General features: G+C 35.8%; 1 protein-coding gene across 1 annotated transcript in view; it reads left to right on the plus strand.

Annotated features, from left to right (window-relative positions):
* Positions 1-19,256, plus strand: part of CEP120 (centrosomal protein 120) — a 40,228-nt gene extending 20,972 nt beyond the window's left edge. Inside the window, exons 16-21 of the mRNA XM_065744319.1 lie at positions 963-1,055; positions 4,900-5,061; positions 7,904-8,026; positions 9,450-9,548; positions 18,090-18,235; positions 18,911-19,256. Of these exons, the coding sequence (XP_065600391.1) occupies positions 963-1,055; positions 4,900-5,061; positions 7,904-8,026; positions 9,450-9,548; positions 18,090-18,235; positions 18,911-19,157 (870 nt within the window). The 3' untranslated portion in view covers positions 19,158-19,256. The remainder of the gene's footprint in view (positions 1-962; positions 1,056-4,899; positions 5,062-7,903; positions 8,027-9,449; positions 9,549-18,089; positions 18,236-18,910) is intronic.
* Positions 19,257-19,456: the final 200 nt, after the last annotated feature.

A 19,456-nucleotide genomic window follows, 5' to 3' on the forward strand; every position in this document is an offset into this window, starting at 1 on the left:
GGTTTTCTATGTGTTGTAATATTACCTAGACAGAATACTTCCTACAGATCCCTTCAGTTTGCAGACTTTCTAAGGACGGGAGGGGATTTAACCTCAATTGCCTCTTACTTTCATAGTTAAAAAAAAAAAAAAGACAGCGATACAGTTGGAATATGTTAACCTGTGCTTCTCTCAGATTCATTCTAATAAAATAGACATTCTCTATCATAATATCAGTGAGAGCTAGAAATTTGTTTTATGTGTAAATTTCTAGACTAGATACTATCAATACTTTAAGTTTTAAAGTTTGAAATCTTCACCTGTGTAATAACTTAATGTAATGGTAACAAGATAATAACCTAATGTAATGGTTATTACAAGATAAAAGTTTTATTGTTTGTGTGTGTGTGTATCCTCCCCCTCTTCTCTGCCCTGGTGAGGCTTCACCAGGAGTACTGTGTCCAGTTCTGGGCTCCCTTGTACAAAAAAAGACAGGGGTCTCCTGGAAAGAGTCCAGCAGAGGGCTACAAAGATGATAAAGGGCATGGAACACCTCTCTAATGAGGAAAGGCTGAGAGACCTGGGTCTGATCAGCCTTGAAAAAAGGAGACTCAGTGGGGATCTGATCCATGTCTATAAATATCTAAGGAACAGAAGGCAAATGGATGAGGCTGGACTCTTCTCTGCAGTGTATAGCAATAGGACCAGGGGAAATGACAAACTGATGCATAGGAAGTTTTGCACAAATGTGTGTCACTTCCCAGTGCAGTGATGGAGCAGTGGCACAGCTGCACAGAGAGGTGGTGGAGTCTCCTTCTCTGCAGACATTCCAGACCCACCTGGACGCCTACCTGTGCAACCTGGGCTAGGGAGCTGCTTTGGCAGGGGGGTGGACTAGATGATCTCTAAAGGTCCCTTGCAACCCCTACAATTCTGTGATTCTGTACATGTGCGTATATATATTGTTATTTTTTTTAATACAGGTACTAGAATATACAGTTCTGGAAGAACATCTTCAGAAAACCCTGAGAGATCTAGATAAACGAGAACGGCAGCTTTTGAGTGCTGAATCAGAGGTTAAAAGTCTTTTGTCACTTTATCCTGTTTTAATTGCACGAGATGCTTCAAGTTTCTCTTTGATTGTTTTTTTTTTTTTTTTTTTGAAGTTTTCTTATGGAAGAAGTTGTCGTCTGTTAAATGATACGTTTACTGAAATAAAGTTACCACTCTACTTGTTCAGCAAACTCTTTATAGAACTGTAAACGTTGTTTTCTTGAGTAGAGATGTTTATATAATATCATAATATCTCATCTAGGTTTAGTATTCTTTTTTACTAAGCATTGAACATTTGTACAATCATGCTTCTTTTCAAGCAATAATTGCTAGGTGAGCAGTGACAAGGTGGGTGACAAGGAATGCTGGAAAAAACTGCCATTGTCTGCATTTTGTCATCCAGGAATTTAATTGAATTTCTATCTTGTATTTTTTGATAGCAACAGAACCAAAGATGTGGAAGAAACTGGTAGCTATGACTGTTTCTGGATCACACTAAACATCTCACATCTAGGAACTAAGATGAGTTCTCAGCTAGTCATGTAAAAAGGGGGTGAACTTTTTTTCTTACTTTAGAACAGTCTCATAGGTAGAATTAGTGGTGAATTAGCAACCCAACAGTCTCTTTTTTCCTGTAGTTCAGGTTAGCCTTTTTATAAGGTGCAGGCAGAACTAAACTTGGCAAGAGATGTGAAAAATAATAAGAAAGGCGAAAAGAACAGTGTACCCCCTGTGATTAAACAAGAAGGGAAAACTGCCTCCAACAGTCATGGAGAATGCTGAGGTCCTTGGTGAGTTCTTTGCATCAATCTTTGTGGCTTGTTAGGCTTCCCACATCTTTCATGTTCCCTAACTTCTAGGCAGAGGATGGGGAGGCAAAATCTCTCCTGATGTAAAAGCTGAGCAAGTTCAGGACAGACTCATAGGGCTGAATGCATGTCAATGCATGTCAAGTCTGTAGGGCCAGACAACACGAATCTCAGGCTTCTGAAAGACTGGCTGATGTCATTGCCAAGCTATTCTCCATTTTTGAAGAATCATGTCTGTCAGGTGAAGTCCTCACTGACTGGAAGAAGAGAAACATCACTCTTATTTTTAAGTAAGGGAAAAAGGGAGATTGGAGGAACTACAGACTGATGTCTTCTCATCTATGTCTGGGAAAACCGTGGAACAGATCTTTTAACAGCTATGTTAAGCTATGTTATGAAATGAGGAGGTGATCCGAGACAGCTTGCATGGTTTCACAAAGGGCAGACAGTGCCTGACAATCAGATGGCCTTCTATGATGGAGGAATGGCATCCCTGGATAGAGTAACTGATGTAATTTATGTGAACTTGTGCAAGGCCTTTTCCTCTGTACATGGCATTGGTGAGGCCACATCTCAAGTACTGTGTTCAGTTTTGTGACCTTTGCTACAAAAAAAGATGCTGAGACCCCAAAAAATTCCTGAATAAGGGTAACAAATCTGGTGAGTGGTCTGTAATACAAGCCTTATGAGGAGTAGCTGACGGAACTAGGATTGTTTAGTCAGGAGGAGGGCCACAGGGGAGACACTGTCACTTTCTACAGTGGAGTAAAAAGAGGTTGTAGTGCAGCCTGAGTTGGCTTCTTCTCCCAGGTAACAGCAATGGGATGAGAGTTGATGGCCTCAGATTGTGCCGGGGAAGAATCAGGTTGGTTATAAGGAAAGATTTCTTCTCAGAAAGTGTAGTGAGGTATTGATACAGGCTGCCCAGGGAAGTAGTGTAGTCACCATCCCTAGGGATTTTTTAAGGAAAAAGTAGATGTTGCACTGACTGACATGATTTAGTGGTACTGTGATGATTTTAGTGGTCTTCCCAACTTGAATGATTTTATGACTCTGTGGTCCTGAACCACATCTTTAATTGGAGAAATATGTATTTGAAGGCTGGACTGTTTGGTGGGTAAAGGGTTGATTGGTTGGTCACAGCCAGAGGGTTGTGGTCAACAGTTCTATGTTCAGGTGGAGGCTGGTGACAAGAGGTGTCCACCAGGAGTCTATCTAGGTACCAGTGCTCTTCAATATCTTTATCAAGGATGTAGATGGTGGCATAGAGTGTACCCTCAGCAAGTTTGCTGATGACACCAAGGTCAGTGTTGCAGTCAGTACAACAAAATGAAAGGATACCATCCGGAGAGACCAGGGCAGGCTTGAAAAGTGGGCCTATGTGAAACTAGTGACATACAAAAAGGCCAAGTGCAGAGTATTGTGCTTGGGTTAAGACAGTCCAAGGTATGTCTGCATTCACTGATAGTGACAGGTCAAGAGAGAATGGCTTTAAACTAAAGGAGGAGAGACTTAGGCTAAACATTAGGTGGCAAATATATACTCAGAGGGTGGTAAGGCACAGGTACTGCTGCCCAGAGAAGCTTAGAGGCATTCAAGGCCAAGTTAAGTGGGCGCTGGGCAACCTGATCTGGTGGGTTGCGGCGGTGCCCAAGGCATAGGGGTGGATCTCAATGACCTTTAAGGTCCCTTCTAACCTAAGCCTTTCTGTGATGGTTATCCGTCCTTTGCTTGTGAACAAAGCTCAAGTCTCCAGCAGAGGGACTGACTGCTTGAGCCTGTATCCTGTTCTGTGCTCAGGACCTCTTTATACTACCCAGAGTGCAGTTTGCACTGTAAATTGTCTGACTTTACCTTCTGTGTACAAAATCTGGTGATTGCTTAGTTTAAGGTATTTCAAACTGAATAAAAATAATTACTTTTTTTCTCAGACACATTAGTCTCAAAACTTGCTCTAAATTTAGTGAGATTCTGATTGGAGTGTTTAGGGATGATCTGTGGATTCTAAAGGAATCTCTACAAAATCATGTAGACTTCATTTAGTAATTACAGTTTGAGAAATGAGCAATTTGGAGAGATCTGTATTTAGCTAGCAGTCATGCAGGCCAGGAACATCTTTCTAGGCAATTCAGTCATTTCAGAGATTGTTCTCTTACTGAGCTTAATTAGAAATTCTTTCTGTGTTTGCATTTGAACGGTGACATCTTAGTGAACTAAAGGTATTGAGTTGGCTGCATCTATAACTTCTCTATTTCTGCATCAGAAGAAAACTTTCAATTTTTAAATTGCTAGTGGAAAATGAAGTTCACTGTTTGCAACTTAATTTAGAAAGTAACTAGAGACAGATAGCTCTGCTTTTTTCATTTGTAGGCCAGGTGTAGTAATTCAAAGATGAGTGGTTATGCTGAAAGAAGTAAGAGGATATACAAGTTCTGCTCTGAAAGTAATGCCTCTGGTTTTATGATATTGACATCAGAGGCAGGTGGTGATGGTATGGCAGTAGAAGTTGACCCTTCCCACCAGTATTACATTACATGTTGTTGCTATGGGACAGATAGCAGCAGAGTGATTGACTGATAGAATGGAGTCTGACGTGGAAGTGCAGGTGAAGCAAAAGTGTGGGGGAACACTGACACTCATCTACACTTGCTGAATGCTTATGGAGACCAAACTGTGAGCATAGTGAGGCAGTGGGTGGTGCATTTCACCAATGTGAGTCACTTCCCCTGGTACAGATTTGTACAAGTGTGGGATGCAGGCTTGTGTTCATAGGTGGTGAAAACACGTAGCTAATGGTGACTGCGTTGAAAAATGCTGTTTTGTAGCTGAGAATTTGCTCTGTCAAACAGTGTTATTGTGGTCCTTTTATCTGTTGTAGTTTTTGTGGAAATAAATAGGAGGTATTACTTTTGGAGCAACCTACCTACTGTATCTATCAATAACAATACAATTTCTGCTTAATTTTAATTTTTTGTTATGAATAAATAGTAGCATTTTAAGAGACTAATAAAGGAATGATCTTGTACCCATGAATTAATGCAGCTGTCTCATTTTTAAGATTCAAAGCATAAAGAAGGAGTTGCAAGCGGAGCATGAGCAAAATAAGCAGGAGATACAGGATTCTGTGCGCCGAACCAGGGAAGAATGTGCCCACCAGGTTGAACTAGAAAGATCAAAAATCAAGCAGCTGGGAGAAGACAAGCTTCGTATGCAACAGCAGGTATGTCTATTTATATCTTCTGTTGCCATCATTTACTTTAAGATAATAGCAATAAAACTTTAAAATTAAATGTGTTAGGTGGAGGAATGATACTGAGACAAGCATATTCTGGCAGCTTGTTAATACATACTTTATTTCCAGTTGTTCAGTGAATCACATGCAGAGATCCATCTCTGTCAGCCTTGCTTAATGTTAGGGCCACTTTGCAACGCAGTGGTTCTAATTTTACTTTTTTTTAATGCTGAAGATCAGATTATGATTACAAGCATATGTTATGTGTAGCTGTGATCTGAACTTTAGTTAGAGTTCAGTAACTTGTAATGAATTCTTAGCAATGAACATCAGTCAAAATATCTAGGTAGCTTGACTTTGCAATTCATTTAATGGTTTCATTGCAAAAGATTATTTTTATCACCCTTTGGTGGGGGTGGGTAGGCAGTAATCCTGATGTTATGATCTTCTGTTTTGAAAATAGTACTTCAAACCAGAAGAATCTATGCCACACTTTTGTCCTGTATGCTGTTTGAACTAATGATGAGCCTAGACCAACTACAGTTTGTTGACTGTTGAGAAACTCCACACAGCTGTAAAATTACTGCTATTTTGGAGCATATTTAGAAACTTACATAGATAACTCTTAGTAAGAGTTAAACTAGATTAATTATTTGCTGCTTTAAAAAATAGACATATTGCATCAGACTGAAGGTACAGTTAACCCAGCATTCTATTGCAGCAATGCCTGGATTTTGAGGCAAAGAAAATAAATGGGACAATTGTAGAAAATACAGTTTTGCAACAGCCTGGATTGCCATCAGGAGTTATGTATATCCTTGAGTGAAAGGCTGCATTTTGTATTTACCTGCAGTCAGTGAAAGTATTTAGCTTGAACTCATCTGTTCCCTTTTGAAAGGAAAAAAATAATAAGCAATGCAACATCCTGTTCGGTTCACTCTGTAGTAGTTTGTGTCATGTTTTAATTTTTTTTTTTAATTTTAAGCTACAAGCTTGATATAAAGGAGTTATTCTTTCATGCCTGTGCTAAATCCCATTCCTGATTTTATAAGTGTGTCTCATACTTTTTTCCAGACATGAACCCTACTGCATTTTGTATTCCACTGTATGAGGGCTATGCCTTCTGCTGATCATCCTGGCTGCCTTTTTCTGTCTGGCTTCTACTGTTTTGAGTCTCTCTCATGCTTCAGTATGAGGCAATAGGTAGTACTTACTCTCCATAACATAAAGATAAGCTTTTTTTTAAATTATGCTGAAGAAAAAATACTGGGAAGGTGGTTTTCTTTTTTTTTTTTTTTTGATTGTTTTGTTTTCATGGGCTGTTGGTTTTTTTGCTTGTTTTTGTAACTTTGGAGCCTCACGGTGGGATAACTGTTATGTGTCCAAGCACAAAGTCCCTAATGCTACCAGTTCTCATGGGCTTTTTTCCTTATGATTTACAGTATGCTTTTCTGGTTTTTATGGTATTTCTTTTTAATAAAGAGTATTTTGGATTAAATTGGAAGTACTCTGAAGTGTATAGTTGGATTAATCTCTTACCTCAATGGAGATGTGTAAACACATGCTTCTTGCATGCAAAGAACTGTAGAGACCTCTGCATGTCTAACTTGCTTGGAGGTGAGTCGTAGACTATACAAGAGATTATTTGTGAAACTTCCACTTCAAAGAGTCACTTTGATTCCCGAAAAGGTATTTTGCTTTATTTGTAAGATTTGTGCAGATCTCTAGTAGCCTGAGGTCTCATGAGAAACTCCTTCTTTTAAAAAGCATTTTCAGAACTAAATAAGTGTTAAACATTATTGCTGGAGTTCTAAATAGATTGGCTATTGTCTTTATTGTAGCTTTACATTTTAAAAATTATTAAAAAGCATTGATAAGGTACAGTATATCATTGTCAAAGTTAGTTATCGTGGTTTTAAGTGGAAAAATAACTATAGTTAGTGACATACTTGTATGTTTTCTTACAAGGTGTCTTTGCATAAATTCTACATAGAGTTTATCATTTTTAATAGAATTTATAATAATGATCGGGGTAAAAATTTGTTTAGGAAAAAAACTGAAGCGATTCAATTAGGAGATTATTGTTAGGAATTACTATATTGATATATTAATAAAATAATGTTGGCTTTGGAAGAGAAATTGGTTTTCTAAAGCATTTTCTAGCTAAGAAATATTTATTCTTCTGTTATGTTTTCATATCAACAGAACTTTTTTATTAGATGTTTTATTAATAACATTAATATAACAGAAAAAAAGTAGCTGTTAAGCATTTGACTTGTAAGTTTCTGTAGCAAAGTAATGTAATCGTGTATTGGCCTAATCTTTCAAAGTACTCGTTTTAAGATGAAAATCAAAGCTCTTTTTATGTTATCTTCATGAAGCTGTGGAAGTACACAGTGAGGGCAGAGGTACATAGTACTAAGTCATTTGTCATGGAACTGTTTGTTTCAGCCTTTTAAATCATTATTTGGCTGTATGAGATATAAGTAGTTTCCTCATCCAGACGTGCCTAAACAAGTTACGCTTGTGAAATTTAGCCAGAAATATAACTTCTTGTAGCAGATAACATTGTTGGCTTTCTTTAAGAGTTGTGTGGACATCTAAATAGTTTTGTCTTCTGTGGTTCTTTTACAAGTCTCTTTTAGAAATGTGAACAGTAGTGTTTATAAATCTTCCTCTTTTGTATGAGGAGAGACTTTTTTTTTTATTTCTAGAACTGAGCAAAGATCCTCTTCGAAATTATTCTTATTAAAACATTAGTTTGTGCCATCACCAATATATAATTATAAATGTATAACTCTGTGCCTGCTTTGTTTCTGTTCTAATGCAGCTTTATGAAGCAGAAAATAAGTACAAAATTTTGGAGAAGGAGTTCCAGCAATACAAGGAACAGCAAAGTAGTAAGCCGGAAATCCAGCTGCAGTCGGAAATAAATCTTCTCACTTTAGAGAAGGTATCTTGTTTTTTCAGTCTCTAAAAGCTATTACAATGGTCCATTCATTGATGAGGGAGACGTAGAATAATCTCATGTGAACCTGGTAGATTGTCCATTTTATTTTTACTTTTTCCAACTGTTTCTTCAAGCTAAATCTTCATAGATAAACAAGGGACACAGTGGCATTACTTTGTGTTGTGTTAGAGGCCAAGTCAAGAAAAGCTACACTATTAAATGAATTGCTGTTGTCATAATTTCTGTTCGGGACTCTAAGCATTCTGTTCCTAAAACTTAAATGACAAGGAAATAACTCTTGTGAGGGTTAATTTACTTAATGTTATTCCATTGTCTGTTGTTCTTTTTTGTTTTATTGTAAATATTTCTGGACAGAGATTGTGTTCCTCACTACTGCAAGTTGATTTATTTATATACCATGCATGTAGATATTCAACGCAAAAGATACTCTGTGTGCAGATATGGGCTGGAATTTTTGAGTTTTGAATCAAATTGTTGAAAGAATTTTCTAAAAAATTATACGAAAGACTCCGGGTTATACAGCTGGTCTGCATGTTGTTGTATGATTGAATAGTGCTAATAATAGTTCTAATAATGCTAGCAGGTGATTCAAAATGTTTCCTTGTACAGACATAAAATTTCTAACTAAAATATTTTGCTATATTTCTTATTTTTGCTTTTTTAAAAATGTTCATAAATTTAGTGCTTAATAGCTTTTTTTCCAGTTAGAAGAAAACATCACTGTCTCAGATTTTTGATAGAAATGCTTCATTTTTTTTTCAGGAAAGCATGGTCTGAAATTCATGCTGTTTTCATTTCATGCCTATTAATACTGGAATATTTTTGCAAAGTGCAACAAATCATTTTCTTAGTGTTTAAGAAGTTTTTAAGATTTATGATTTTAGGCAATAGGATCAGAGATGCCGACTATATACAAATTTTATTTCTTTTATTTTTAAAATGAAGGTCAGAACAGAGGTTTGTTTCAGAGAAAAGAATGTAACACATTCCATCAGCTCTAGGAAAGAAAAAATTTTACACCTTTTAAAGGCAAGATTTGTCCATCAGCGTTCTTGTTAAATTAAAGTTCATAATCTTAAACAAAAAAAAAAGAGTGGGGGTGGAAAGGGGAGGTTACTAATTTGAGAATCTTGAATTTAAAAGGTTAGATCAGTAGATTTAGTGCTAAAAACTAATCTTTTCCTTTTTGTATAGATAGCTATCCAATAAAAATAAGGCTATGTTTTAAACAAGAAAATGTTCATGTGCCATAATATTTATGTTACGTTATATAACAGCTTTAGATGATGTTGTATGCTACACTACATAAACACTTTTCTTAAACCATACCCTTTGTATATATACAGCTTTCAATGATTGTTACGGCTGTTATTGCTTCAGCTGATATGATTTTAATTGCTTTTAGGTTGAACTTGAAAGAAAGTTGGAGTCAGCTACCAAGTCAAAGCTCCACTACAAACAGCAGTGGGCCAGGGCTTTGAAGGAACTTGCAAAGTTAAAACAGGTATGCAGGTTGCTTTCTTTAAGTATACAAGACAATGAAGTTAATGCCGTGTTGGAAGCTATTTATCATTACTGTTAATTACTGGTAGCCTTCCTCATTTTAGTGTTTTGTTAATCTTTGTTCAATTCAAGCTCTGAGGTACATTTCTATTTGGAAAAATAAGAATAGCAAGAATCATATGACTCTGATGTTACATTCAGGAAAGAGCATAACTTGGGTCAGCAGGTTGGTGTAGCTGAAAGCAGGCATGGTTCAAAAAAAGAAATGTTCTAACCCATTCCCAGTGACTTCAGCCAGCATTTGCAGAGAAAATGCTTTGACCATCCTGACTATCTTGGTCAGTAACAGTCCGAAGTATTCTAGGTTTTAACTAAAATAAAGAGTAAAGATTAAAACCGAAAGTAGAAGCAACGGTTTAGGACTTGCTGAATGCTGTAGCACGGTGTAAAATTACAGAAAAAAAAAAAAACTCCTGAAGGTAAAACCTTTTGAAACAATCTCTGAAACCATGGTGGCATGATTTTTTTTTTACTGTTGTTTTGACAGTGCTTTTGTACACATATATACAGTCCTACATATGCAGTTTAATACTACTCTGTTCAAATTTGCAGCAGCAACAGTTTCATCCTCACTGAACGTAAATGCTTCTTTTTGTCATTGCCTCTTTCATGAATTACTGGAAACATACTCTAATCTGTGATATGTAAGAGTGACAAGCATGTTCATTGGCTGTGAAAAATTAATAAACCACTAATCTCTGCTGCTGACCAAACAGAGATGCAGATCTAAGCCTTTAGAATTCAAGTTTAGTAGAAGACTTTTACTACCTCTCTTCCTATTTTTTCTTCAAATTAGAATTATGCTTCTTCTGAAGGATTATAGTCCCAGCTTCATTCCTTTTCTCAGAACTTTTGTTTTGTGGGGAACAAGAAAATAAGCCTTCCCTCTTCTAATTTATAGCTACATTTGTAATCCACATTTTACTTTGAAGACAGTAAACATGCTGTGTGATTGCTATTAAAAATTAATCTTTAGTTATTGTCTTCAAATTGATACTTTTTTGTCTACTGATAAAAGGAGTCATGAATTTTCCTTTTCAGTTGCTGAAATAGCTGTTCTTGGCAAGATGATAGAAGAATAAATCTCATCTTTCTGATTAAGATTTCTAGAATAGCCATGAAATGTTTAGGCTGTTTTTTCTTAATGCCATGTTTAAAAATCTCTACAGAATAAAGGAAAATACTCTTGCATGTGAGTTTAACACTGACTGTATATCATCATCATTATTTTATTTATAAGATTTTATTATAAATTTCATCACAGTGGACACGATCTGAATTTAGTAACATGTGGATGGTTTCAGATGAACCCTTGCTAAAAATCTAAACCAAACAATAATTTGGCATATACCATGAGTTATTCTTCTTAAAACTTCTATACTAAAGAACAAACCCCTTAAAAGTGGTTTCTTGTGTTTTTATATTCCCATGCTTCAACTTATACTTAGTCTATTGATAAAGGATTTAAGTGTATTTAAAGAGCCAAATAAAAGTTAAAGCAGAGCTGATCAAAAACCGCTTACTGTGTTTTAAATATAAATTTGGAAAGTGTTGCTTCAGGAATTCTAGATCTGCTTTAGTTCAGATGATTTGTGCAATTGCACATAGTTTGACCAATTTCTTGTTTAAATTGGATTAGTACCATGTTAATTTTGCATTGCCTCTGGTGAATAGCCACAGGGCTGTAATCTGTGCCAGTAATTTGTCACACCAAAGCTCTCTAGAGAACTATACAAAACATTTGTGTAGTGAGGATTAGACACTGAAAGCCATATCTTAGATTGTTAATAAATGTTAATGACAAAACCCAGCTGGTAAGTCTTGGAAATGAGATCTAATGCTTTGTGCCTATTGCCAAAAAAATGTTTAAATAGAGATTTCCATTACTCAAAGGTGACCTAGTACAGTCAATTTGTGAATTAAAGACGCATAATTCTACAGGCTAAGCATTTAGTAAAATGCTGTTCTGATTTGCAACCATAAAAGTCAATGTTTTCTTAATTAAAAGGTTTCCTTTTACTTTGGGACTAGTTATCACCACACTTCTCTGATGTCTTTATATTTTGCAGAATGAGATATGCCACTAAATAAGTTTAAAAGAAAAAGTGTGTAACTGTCAACAGAGTATGCTCTGAACTTCTCTGTGTATTTTTTTCAATGTTAAAAACATTGTAACAACAAATAAAATACCTCAAGCATATGTACACATGTGTACATACATAACCTATGCTTAACAGAATATCAAATTAATTAAATTAAATCTGAGTTAATTGAATTTAAGCACAGTGAGTGAGTGAAAATAGATTTTACCTGAATGTAACCCAGCTTCTTTATTCCCTTTGTTGCTTCTATGTTAATAGTTATCACACTCCTTTTTAGCTTAGGAGGACAGAAAACCATGTTAGGTACACATCTGTGTTTATGCAGGTAACTTTCATCACTTCCTGCAGATTCCAAACCTGAATTCTAATGTTTTTGGAACCAAACAAACAAGATGTGACTGGTTTTATGTGTGCATGCACTATTCGTGAAATTAATTAACGCATTTGCACAAAATTGCTGTGGTCTTAGATACTAAACTCAGTACTGGAGGGAAGAAAAGGAAGCAGTGCTTTAAAACAAATACTAAAGCTAGCAGAAATGTAATTTCCAGCAGATGATAGTCTTTGTGTTAATCTCAAAGTACATGCATATATATTCCATGTTCTGGAAGAAATGTTTTTTCAATTAAGTCTTTTATTGTTTTTGCGACCTACAGATCTGTTCAAACCAATACTGGTGTGTGCATTTATTTAAAACAAGTAGAACTTATTGGCTGGCTGATATTCACTCTATGTTGTCTAGTCTCCTTGCTTATCCACTCAGTAATTAATTTGATTAATTTATGACTTACATAGCGAAGGATGGGATATAAATCTCTTGCTTTTTTTTTATAAAAAAAAAAAAAGGAAAAAACAGTTGGAGGTCTGATTCCTGGTTAAAAACTATGTCTTGAAACCATCCAGGCCCTCCTACTGACTTGTCAGCTCTGGGTTATTTTCAGAAAACTTTATTTGAGTTCTTTAGCTTCAATTGTAAGTTTTCCCACAGACTTGCATGGTATGTGTGAGTGGGAGATTGAATAGTGGCCACTATTTAGCCATTGTTTAGTCTAGTGTATGTATGTTTACATCTCCCTTTTGGATTTATAGGCAGCCATGGCAAAATAAAGATTGCACTTCCTTGATTGAAGACCCTCTTAACCAAAGCACCTGGTGGCTCAGGGGGGTTCTTTTAAAGTTTGATTGTAATTGAAATTTTTGTTTTCTTAATGCTGGCTAATTTTTATTTAATGTTGACTATTTCTCCAAAACAGGATTTAAGTTCCCACCATGCCAGGCCTGAAACACAGTATCCTTGTTCTCAAGGACAGTACTAGAGATGCAAACCAATGAAGGAAAGCAGTAAAACACTGAAGTTAATGATCTGATAAGTAGTATGTGGCCTTAAGGTGTTGTTTGGCTTGACTTTGTTTTTGGGAACTCAGGAAAGGATGGCAGAATGTCAAAATTATACTTAAAGAGAATTGTAATTTTTTTTGTAAATTTTTCTTTCCTCTCTGTGAAAATAGGAAAGGTAAAAAGTGGAAGGGATAACACTATAACCAAGAGGGTAATGAAGGAAGAGAGTGCCAGTTAAGTGTATTGCAACAGTAATTATCTCTGGAAGTAACATAAATTACTGCAGAAAGATTTTGCTGTGAGAGTTCTAAATATGTTTATATATAAGGTTATGTGCACTGAGGAACATGTTTTGATGTATTCAATTATATTCTTGCTTTTAAATTAAATGAACACAGAACAGAAGGAGGATGTTGCACATAAGGCTGAAAATGGTGGAGTTCATTTTATTAGTACTGTGTATTAGTACTATTTCATGAATATAATATCTTTAGAAGACTGCACAGTAAATTCTGCTAAATTCTAGATACTAATGTGAAGAAGAGTTACTTCTTTGGTTTAAAAAAACAAAAAAAAAAAAAAGAAAGAAAAGTGCATGTTTGGCCAATGAATTCTTAAACCGTGATGGCAAAAGTGGATGCAGTACCTGAATACCTCTCATAAAGCAGCACTGGCGTCACCACTGTGAATAAGTTCTTCCTTCTCAGACTGAGGCAAATCTGCTTAGCTGTCTGTAAGCAAGTGTGCTGTTAGTCACGCTGCAACTTATGGCAGACTTTTAAAGGAACCAAAAACAAATTTGGGGAAATATATATATTATGTAGTATGAAGAATATAACTTAAATAAAGGGACCCATCAGAAATGGAGCGCTAGAAATCTTGTCACTTCATGTACTAGTTCCTGAGTTCTAACTTAAGTTAAATACTAGAGAAATCTTTCCTCAGAAAATACTGCTTTTTTTTTTTGTTTGTTTGTTTGTTTGTTTTTTTAATTGAATATTTTCTAGTTTAAGATCATATTATTCAGGGTCACTGTATGACACTTCTTAACATGCTACAGAAATTACTGTTTTTCAGTATGACAGGACTAAAGTTAAACTCATTTCTCTCATTATTCCCAAACAAGAAAGTGAAAAATACTTTTTCATGTTTACATCACATTTGTATTAGTCACATTAGATTTCTAATCACTATCTTTTAAAAAGAAGCCCTCTTCAGTGTTAGCTTTGGAAACAAAACGTACGGGGAAATTTTTTCTCATTTATGGAGAAAAGGAGAATATAATACTCTATATATTCACCCGTGCTCCCCTACAAATATAGTGATACTGTCCTGAGCAAAGAATGTATTCTTAAAACTTAGCATAGGAGTTTGTTCTGAATGTTCAGAATATGCTGCAGTGGAAAGCTCTGAATCATTGAACTTTCTTGCTGCAGAGAGTAAGATAGCAAGTTCCTAATTCTGCTGCCAGGCTAACATGGTTATGTCTATTCTCTGAAGATGCGACTTTTAAGAATGTTTTCAAAGTCTTATTATATGTGAGGAACACCCTATAAACCAAAAGAATGGATTACAGTACTTCCATTCAGTGTAGTCACAGCTGTTTAATTTGTATGTATTATGTGCTTCATTTTAATGTACTGTAGTAATAGGCAAGGGTGCCACTTTCTCCTGGGCACTTGAAGTCTTGCTGTGCTAATAATGAGTGCTCCTCTGTCTGCATTGGTTTTCCAGTGTGTGGCTTTCAGGTTATGCCTGGCACGCATTCAAAAAAATTGTCTCCTACAATTACTGAGACTTAAACAAAAAAAGAAAATGGACAAACTCACATCCATATCCAGCTTCCCTTGACAGTAGCAATAGTTTAAAATTGGATACAATTAGAGCATGAATTAACTGAGCTGAAGAGCAAGTTTTTTTTTTTTTCCAAAAAATTTCATCCTTTTCTCACAATCTGTAACAATTCACCAGACTGAAACTAATCATATCTACAAACCAGCATGGGTAGAAAAGGAGAAAATGACAATAGAATGCCTTTCTATGGAAGATCTGGATTTCTGACTTCATTTAAGATGTTTCATCCTCTGCAGTAGCATGGATTTCTTCCTTCATGTAAGGCCTTTGGCATGTGAATCATGTTCTTACATAATCTTTTGCATGGCCCTCAAGATTCTCACCAAACTCAGATAAAAGTCAACAAGAAAACTCAAGTTACAAGACTAATATGTATGGATATGTGGGCTCTAGTGTATAGTAGTGTGTATTTTTTGGTATAACAAGTTTCTTCAGACTGAATATCTGATCAGGAAAAGCAGCAGCTCATCAGCAGGCTGAATTATTAGATATTTTACCTGTAGAGACAGCCAAGTAGAAATCTGTGGTCTTGAACACTGCAACAGTTCTTCTGAGGTTAGATAGAATTTACAATTTTAAAAAGAATAATGGTTTAATGTACTCTCAATTTTCTTTTTTGTGCTTTGCTTTAGATATTAATCTCAATTTTTTTTTCTGAAATTTGGCAGTATTTTAAGTTGCTTCATTTTGAAAAAGATTGCAGTTTGATTTGGCACATGTAGTGAAAGTAACACAAACAGTGATGCTTTCAAATAAGTAATTACTGATCTGCCTCCATATTTCTGTGCTTCAGACAGTCAGGGTAATTAAATATGCTGTCTTCATTCTCTGATTTAGTTGTGTTATAATTTCTATTGTATTGTTTTCATAACAACTCAGTTCAGTGTATGTCATGAGTGACATTTGATATTAGTACTGGTAAGATCACTACATTATTCCTACTACATTGTATACTTGAAACTTGGTGTTACTGTCTGGAAGCTATTGCCTATCCAGATATTTGGAAGCCAGAGAAGAGCACAGTGATTAACAGCGATGAGCATATTGAAGAGCAGTCTCGTGGATTCCAGTGTTAGCTTCTTGCTGTTGTAGGAAGTGATCGATTCTTATCCTTTTCTGATCATAACCTCTGAGTTGGAGAAGTGCAAGAGGACTTTCTCTGATAGCGTGATTTTGTGTTATGGTTATAGGATTTTGTGTTTTAAGACAAGTTTGGAGTGTGACATACTCTGCAAAAGCTGTTTTCACATATTCTTGTTGTACTAGTGCATCCTGCTAATTTTGTTTTAGTTTCAGTTTTCAGCTGATTTGTCCACTGTAGAAATTAGCTCTGGTGATAGGTCCTGGTTGTTTCTTAAACTTGTATGCATGTTTGTGTGTGCTTGTCTTTTTCCCACTCAATTTAATAAATAAGGAGGAGGTGAGGTGGAGGGTGATTGTTACTCTTTGGCTGCCCTCATCAATGGATTACATGACCAGTTTGTCTTACAACTTCGTATTCAGATTTTTCTAGAACTCTTGGATAGATATCAGTTGGTAAAAATGATTTCTTATTGTTTTCTATGTGGATTTGTTGGTTTTGGTAATGAAACCTGTTCTACTTCAATCTGAGGCTATACCTCTTCTATGTGTCATGATGGGAAAGAAAGGACTTTGGTCTTATCTTTCCCAAGTGCTTTTTTTATACTTCTATCAACTGTAGAGACTCCTTGGAGAGGTTCCTTCTTGTGGGTTTTATTACTAGCATCCATTTAGCAAATTGCTTCATAGTCATTTTGGCCTGTCTCGCTAAAGTAAGAGAATTAAATGTGCCTGAGCATTGGACTTTGTATTAAAAGAAAATACTTTGGTTTCTTACATCCTGTGATTTCATGTGACCTTGTATGTGTGTTTTCCATATTGCAGTCTGCTTTCAGTAACAATTAGAGCTTTTGTTTATATCGGTTCTTTGTAAAATGTGGATTGTCTTATTTAATGGTTATCAACAAGGAGTTCTGAAGATGCCTGCGACTGAGATTCAAAAGCAAACTTAGAATCACAGAATTGTAGGGGTTGGAAGGGACCTTTAGAGATCATCTAGTCCACCCCCCTGCCAAAGCAGCTCCCTAGCCCAGGTTGCACAGGTAGGCGTCCAGGTGGGTCTGGAACGTCTCCAGAGAAGGAGACTCCACCACCTCTCTGTGCAGCTGTGCCACTGCTCCGTCACTGCACTGGGAAGGAGTTCCCACACACATTTGTGCAAAACTTCCTATGCTTCAGTTTGTGGCCATTTCCCCTTGTCCTGTCACCACACACTGCAAAGAGTTCAGCCTCGTCCCTTTGCCTTCAGCTCCTTATGTATTTGTAGACGTGGATCGGATCCCTTCTGAGTCTTCTTTTTTCACGGCTGAACAGCCCCAGGACTCTCAGCCTTTCCTCATTAGAGAGGTGTACCATGCCCTTTATCACTTTGTAGCTCTTTGCTGGACTCTTTCAAGGAGACCCCTGTCTTTTTTGTACGAGGGAGCCCAGAACTGGACACAGTACTCCAGAACCAAGCAGACTTTTAGAGTAGGTAGGTTAGTTGGATTAAATACACCAAATAAGTTATCTAAGGTTTTGCACAGATCTGGAAGACTGTAAACGGAAGCTTTGCCAGTTTTATGTTTTCAAGGCTTACTTTTCAACATAAATTTGCAACTTCAGCCCGTCATCCTTGAAATTTTGATGCTAGATACTGTGGGGCCAATAATGGAAATTTTCTGCATTTTTGTCTTACATAGTTTAATATATATTTTTTATTACTTAATAATGTATACTTTTGTATAATCTCAAATTTAAAATAGTACATAGCAAAAAGATAATCTGAGAATCATCACTTCAGCAGTTTCACATATTTTCTATTTACAAGCTTAAGCTAGTGTTTGTAGAGGAGGCTTGTCCCACTTTTTCTGTTTCATTAATGGAAAGATTTCTGTGACTGGACTTCAGCTGATTCTCTCTGGATAGGTTTACTGCAGTTGTGATAGCTTTACAACATTGTAGATAACAACAGCTAAGACAACTTGTTTAACTCTTGCATTTCTACTAATACTGGAAACTTAACTATTATTTCATTCCTGAATTTTTGCTTGTGTTGAAGCAAATAAGCACTTCCATGTATAATCATGCAGTTAACTGAGTTATGTTTTTATCCTTTCACACATCAGCGTGAACAAGAAAATGCAATGGCTCGCCTTAAGAAGCAGCAGCAAGAGCTGGAGCACATGAGGTTGTGTTATTTGGCAGCAGAAGAAAAAGAGCTGGGGAAAACAGACAGGCAAGAGCTGGAAGATATCAGAAATGAACTTAACAGGTATTAGAACACTTGTAAGACACCTCTTTTTCTTCTCTTCTTGAATTCTGCTTCAAATAAGAAAAGGTTCATTTCAGTTATAATTGGCTGTCAGTCTAGTAGAAGAATACATTTTGGTGTTACCTAGAATACATCTAGGTAAAGATTGCACATCTATAAAATGCAGCAGTGCTGTACTATAGAAAGTCTATGTTTAGGGCCACTGTACTTCAGTTTTAACAATGTTGTAGTTGTAGAACACTAAGCTTTTTTGTTTGCTTGTTCTGAAGGTTCAGACTAGATACTAGAGAGCTGCATAATGAGGGAAGGGGTAGGGAAAGACAAATACTTATTTGGGATGCATTAAAATTTTAAATCTGTCTTGCTTTGTCTTTCTGTGGTTATCAGCATTAATACTGTATATCAAAACATTGTAACTTGTGTGGTATTTGCAGTATCAAAATAGGTTTGGTAACAGTTATTAGTTATATACTCATACTAAAGGAAAGTACTCTAGCTATCATAGTAATACCTCATAGTTTTTTTTTTCCCTTAATTTTAGTATAGACAAAGTAATTTTCCTGTTTTTATAAATTTATTTATTTTACTAATTAATTATTTCAGCAGGTACGTGGTTTTCATATGAAAAGCAAAGCAGTTTTTAATACACTCATCCTTTGTCTTCCATTTTATCAGCATCAAGGTAAAGCAACAAGAAGAAGAGAGAAAGCAATTTCAAGATGTTAGTGATAATTCTGCATGTAAAGTGGATAGTCTTCATACAAGAAAATTTAATGAGAACATAGATGATTATCTCTCACGTCTGATGGAGGAGAGGGATACCTTGTTAAGAACAGGAGTCTATAGTCATGAAGACCACATTGTATGTGAACTTGATCGCCAAATCAGAGAGGCTATTGCAAAAAGGAATGCCACTAAATGAAAGCATACAAAAGAATATTAAAAAAAGCCTGGGTTTGAATAGGGTTACTGATATTTTTAAACCTTTCTCTTCAAAAATGTATAGTGATGCACAATTTTGCACATTTAGTTGTTTTTGAAGTTACTGTCAATATCTGCAGTGAGTGATGTTAAGCGAAGTTGTAAGTTTCAAAGGGGGTGGCTGTTTTTAGTGTTTTTATACTCCTATACAAATATAAATATATTTATCTTCAGAAGTGTTTTCTAACATTCTTTCTACCGTCATGTCTGGGTTTATTTTAATATATTTAATAATTATTC

The sequence above is a fragment of the Cyrtonyx montezumae genome, unplaced genomic scaffold (genome assembly GCF_038088225.1).
Source record: "Cyrtonyx montezumae isolate F1298 unplaced genomic scaffold, pur_monq_1.0 scaffold_30, whole genome shotgun sequence".
Lineage (NCBI taxonomy): Eukaryota > Metazoa > Chordata > Aves > Galliformes > Odontophoridae > Cyrtonyx > Cyrtonyx montezumae.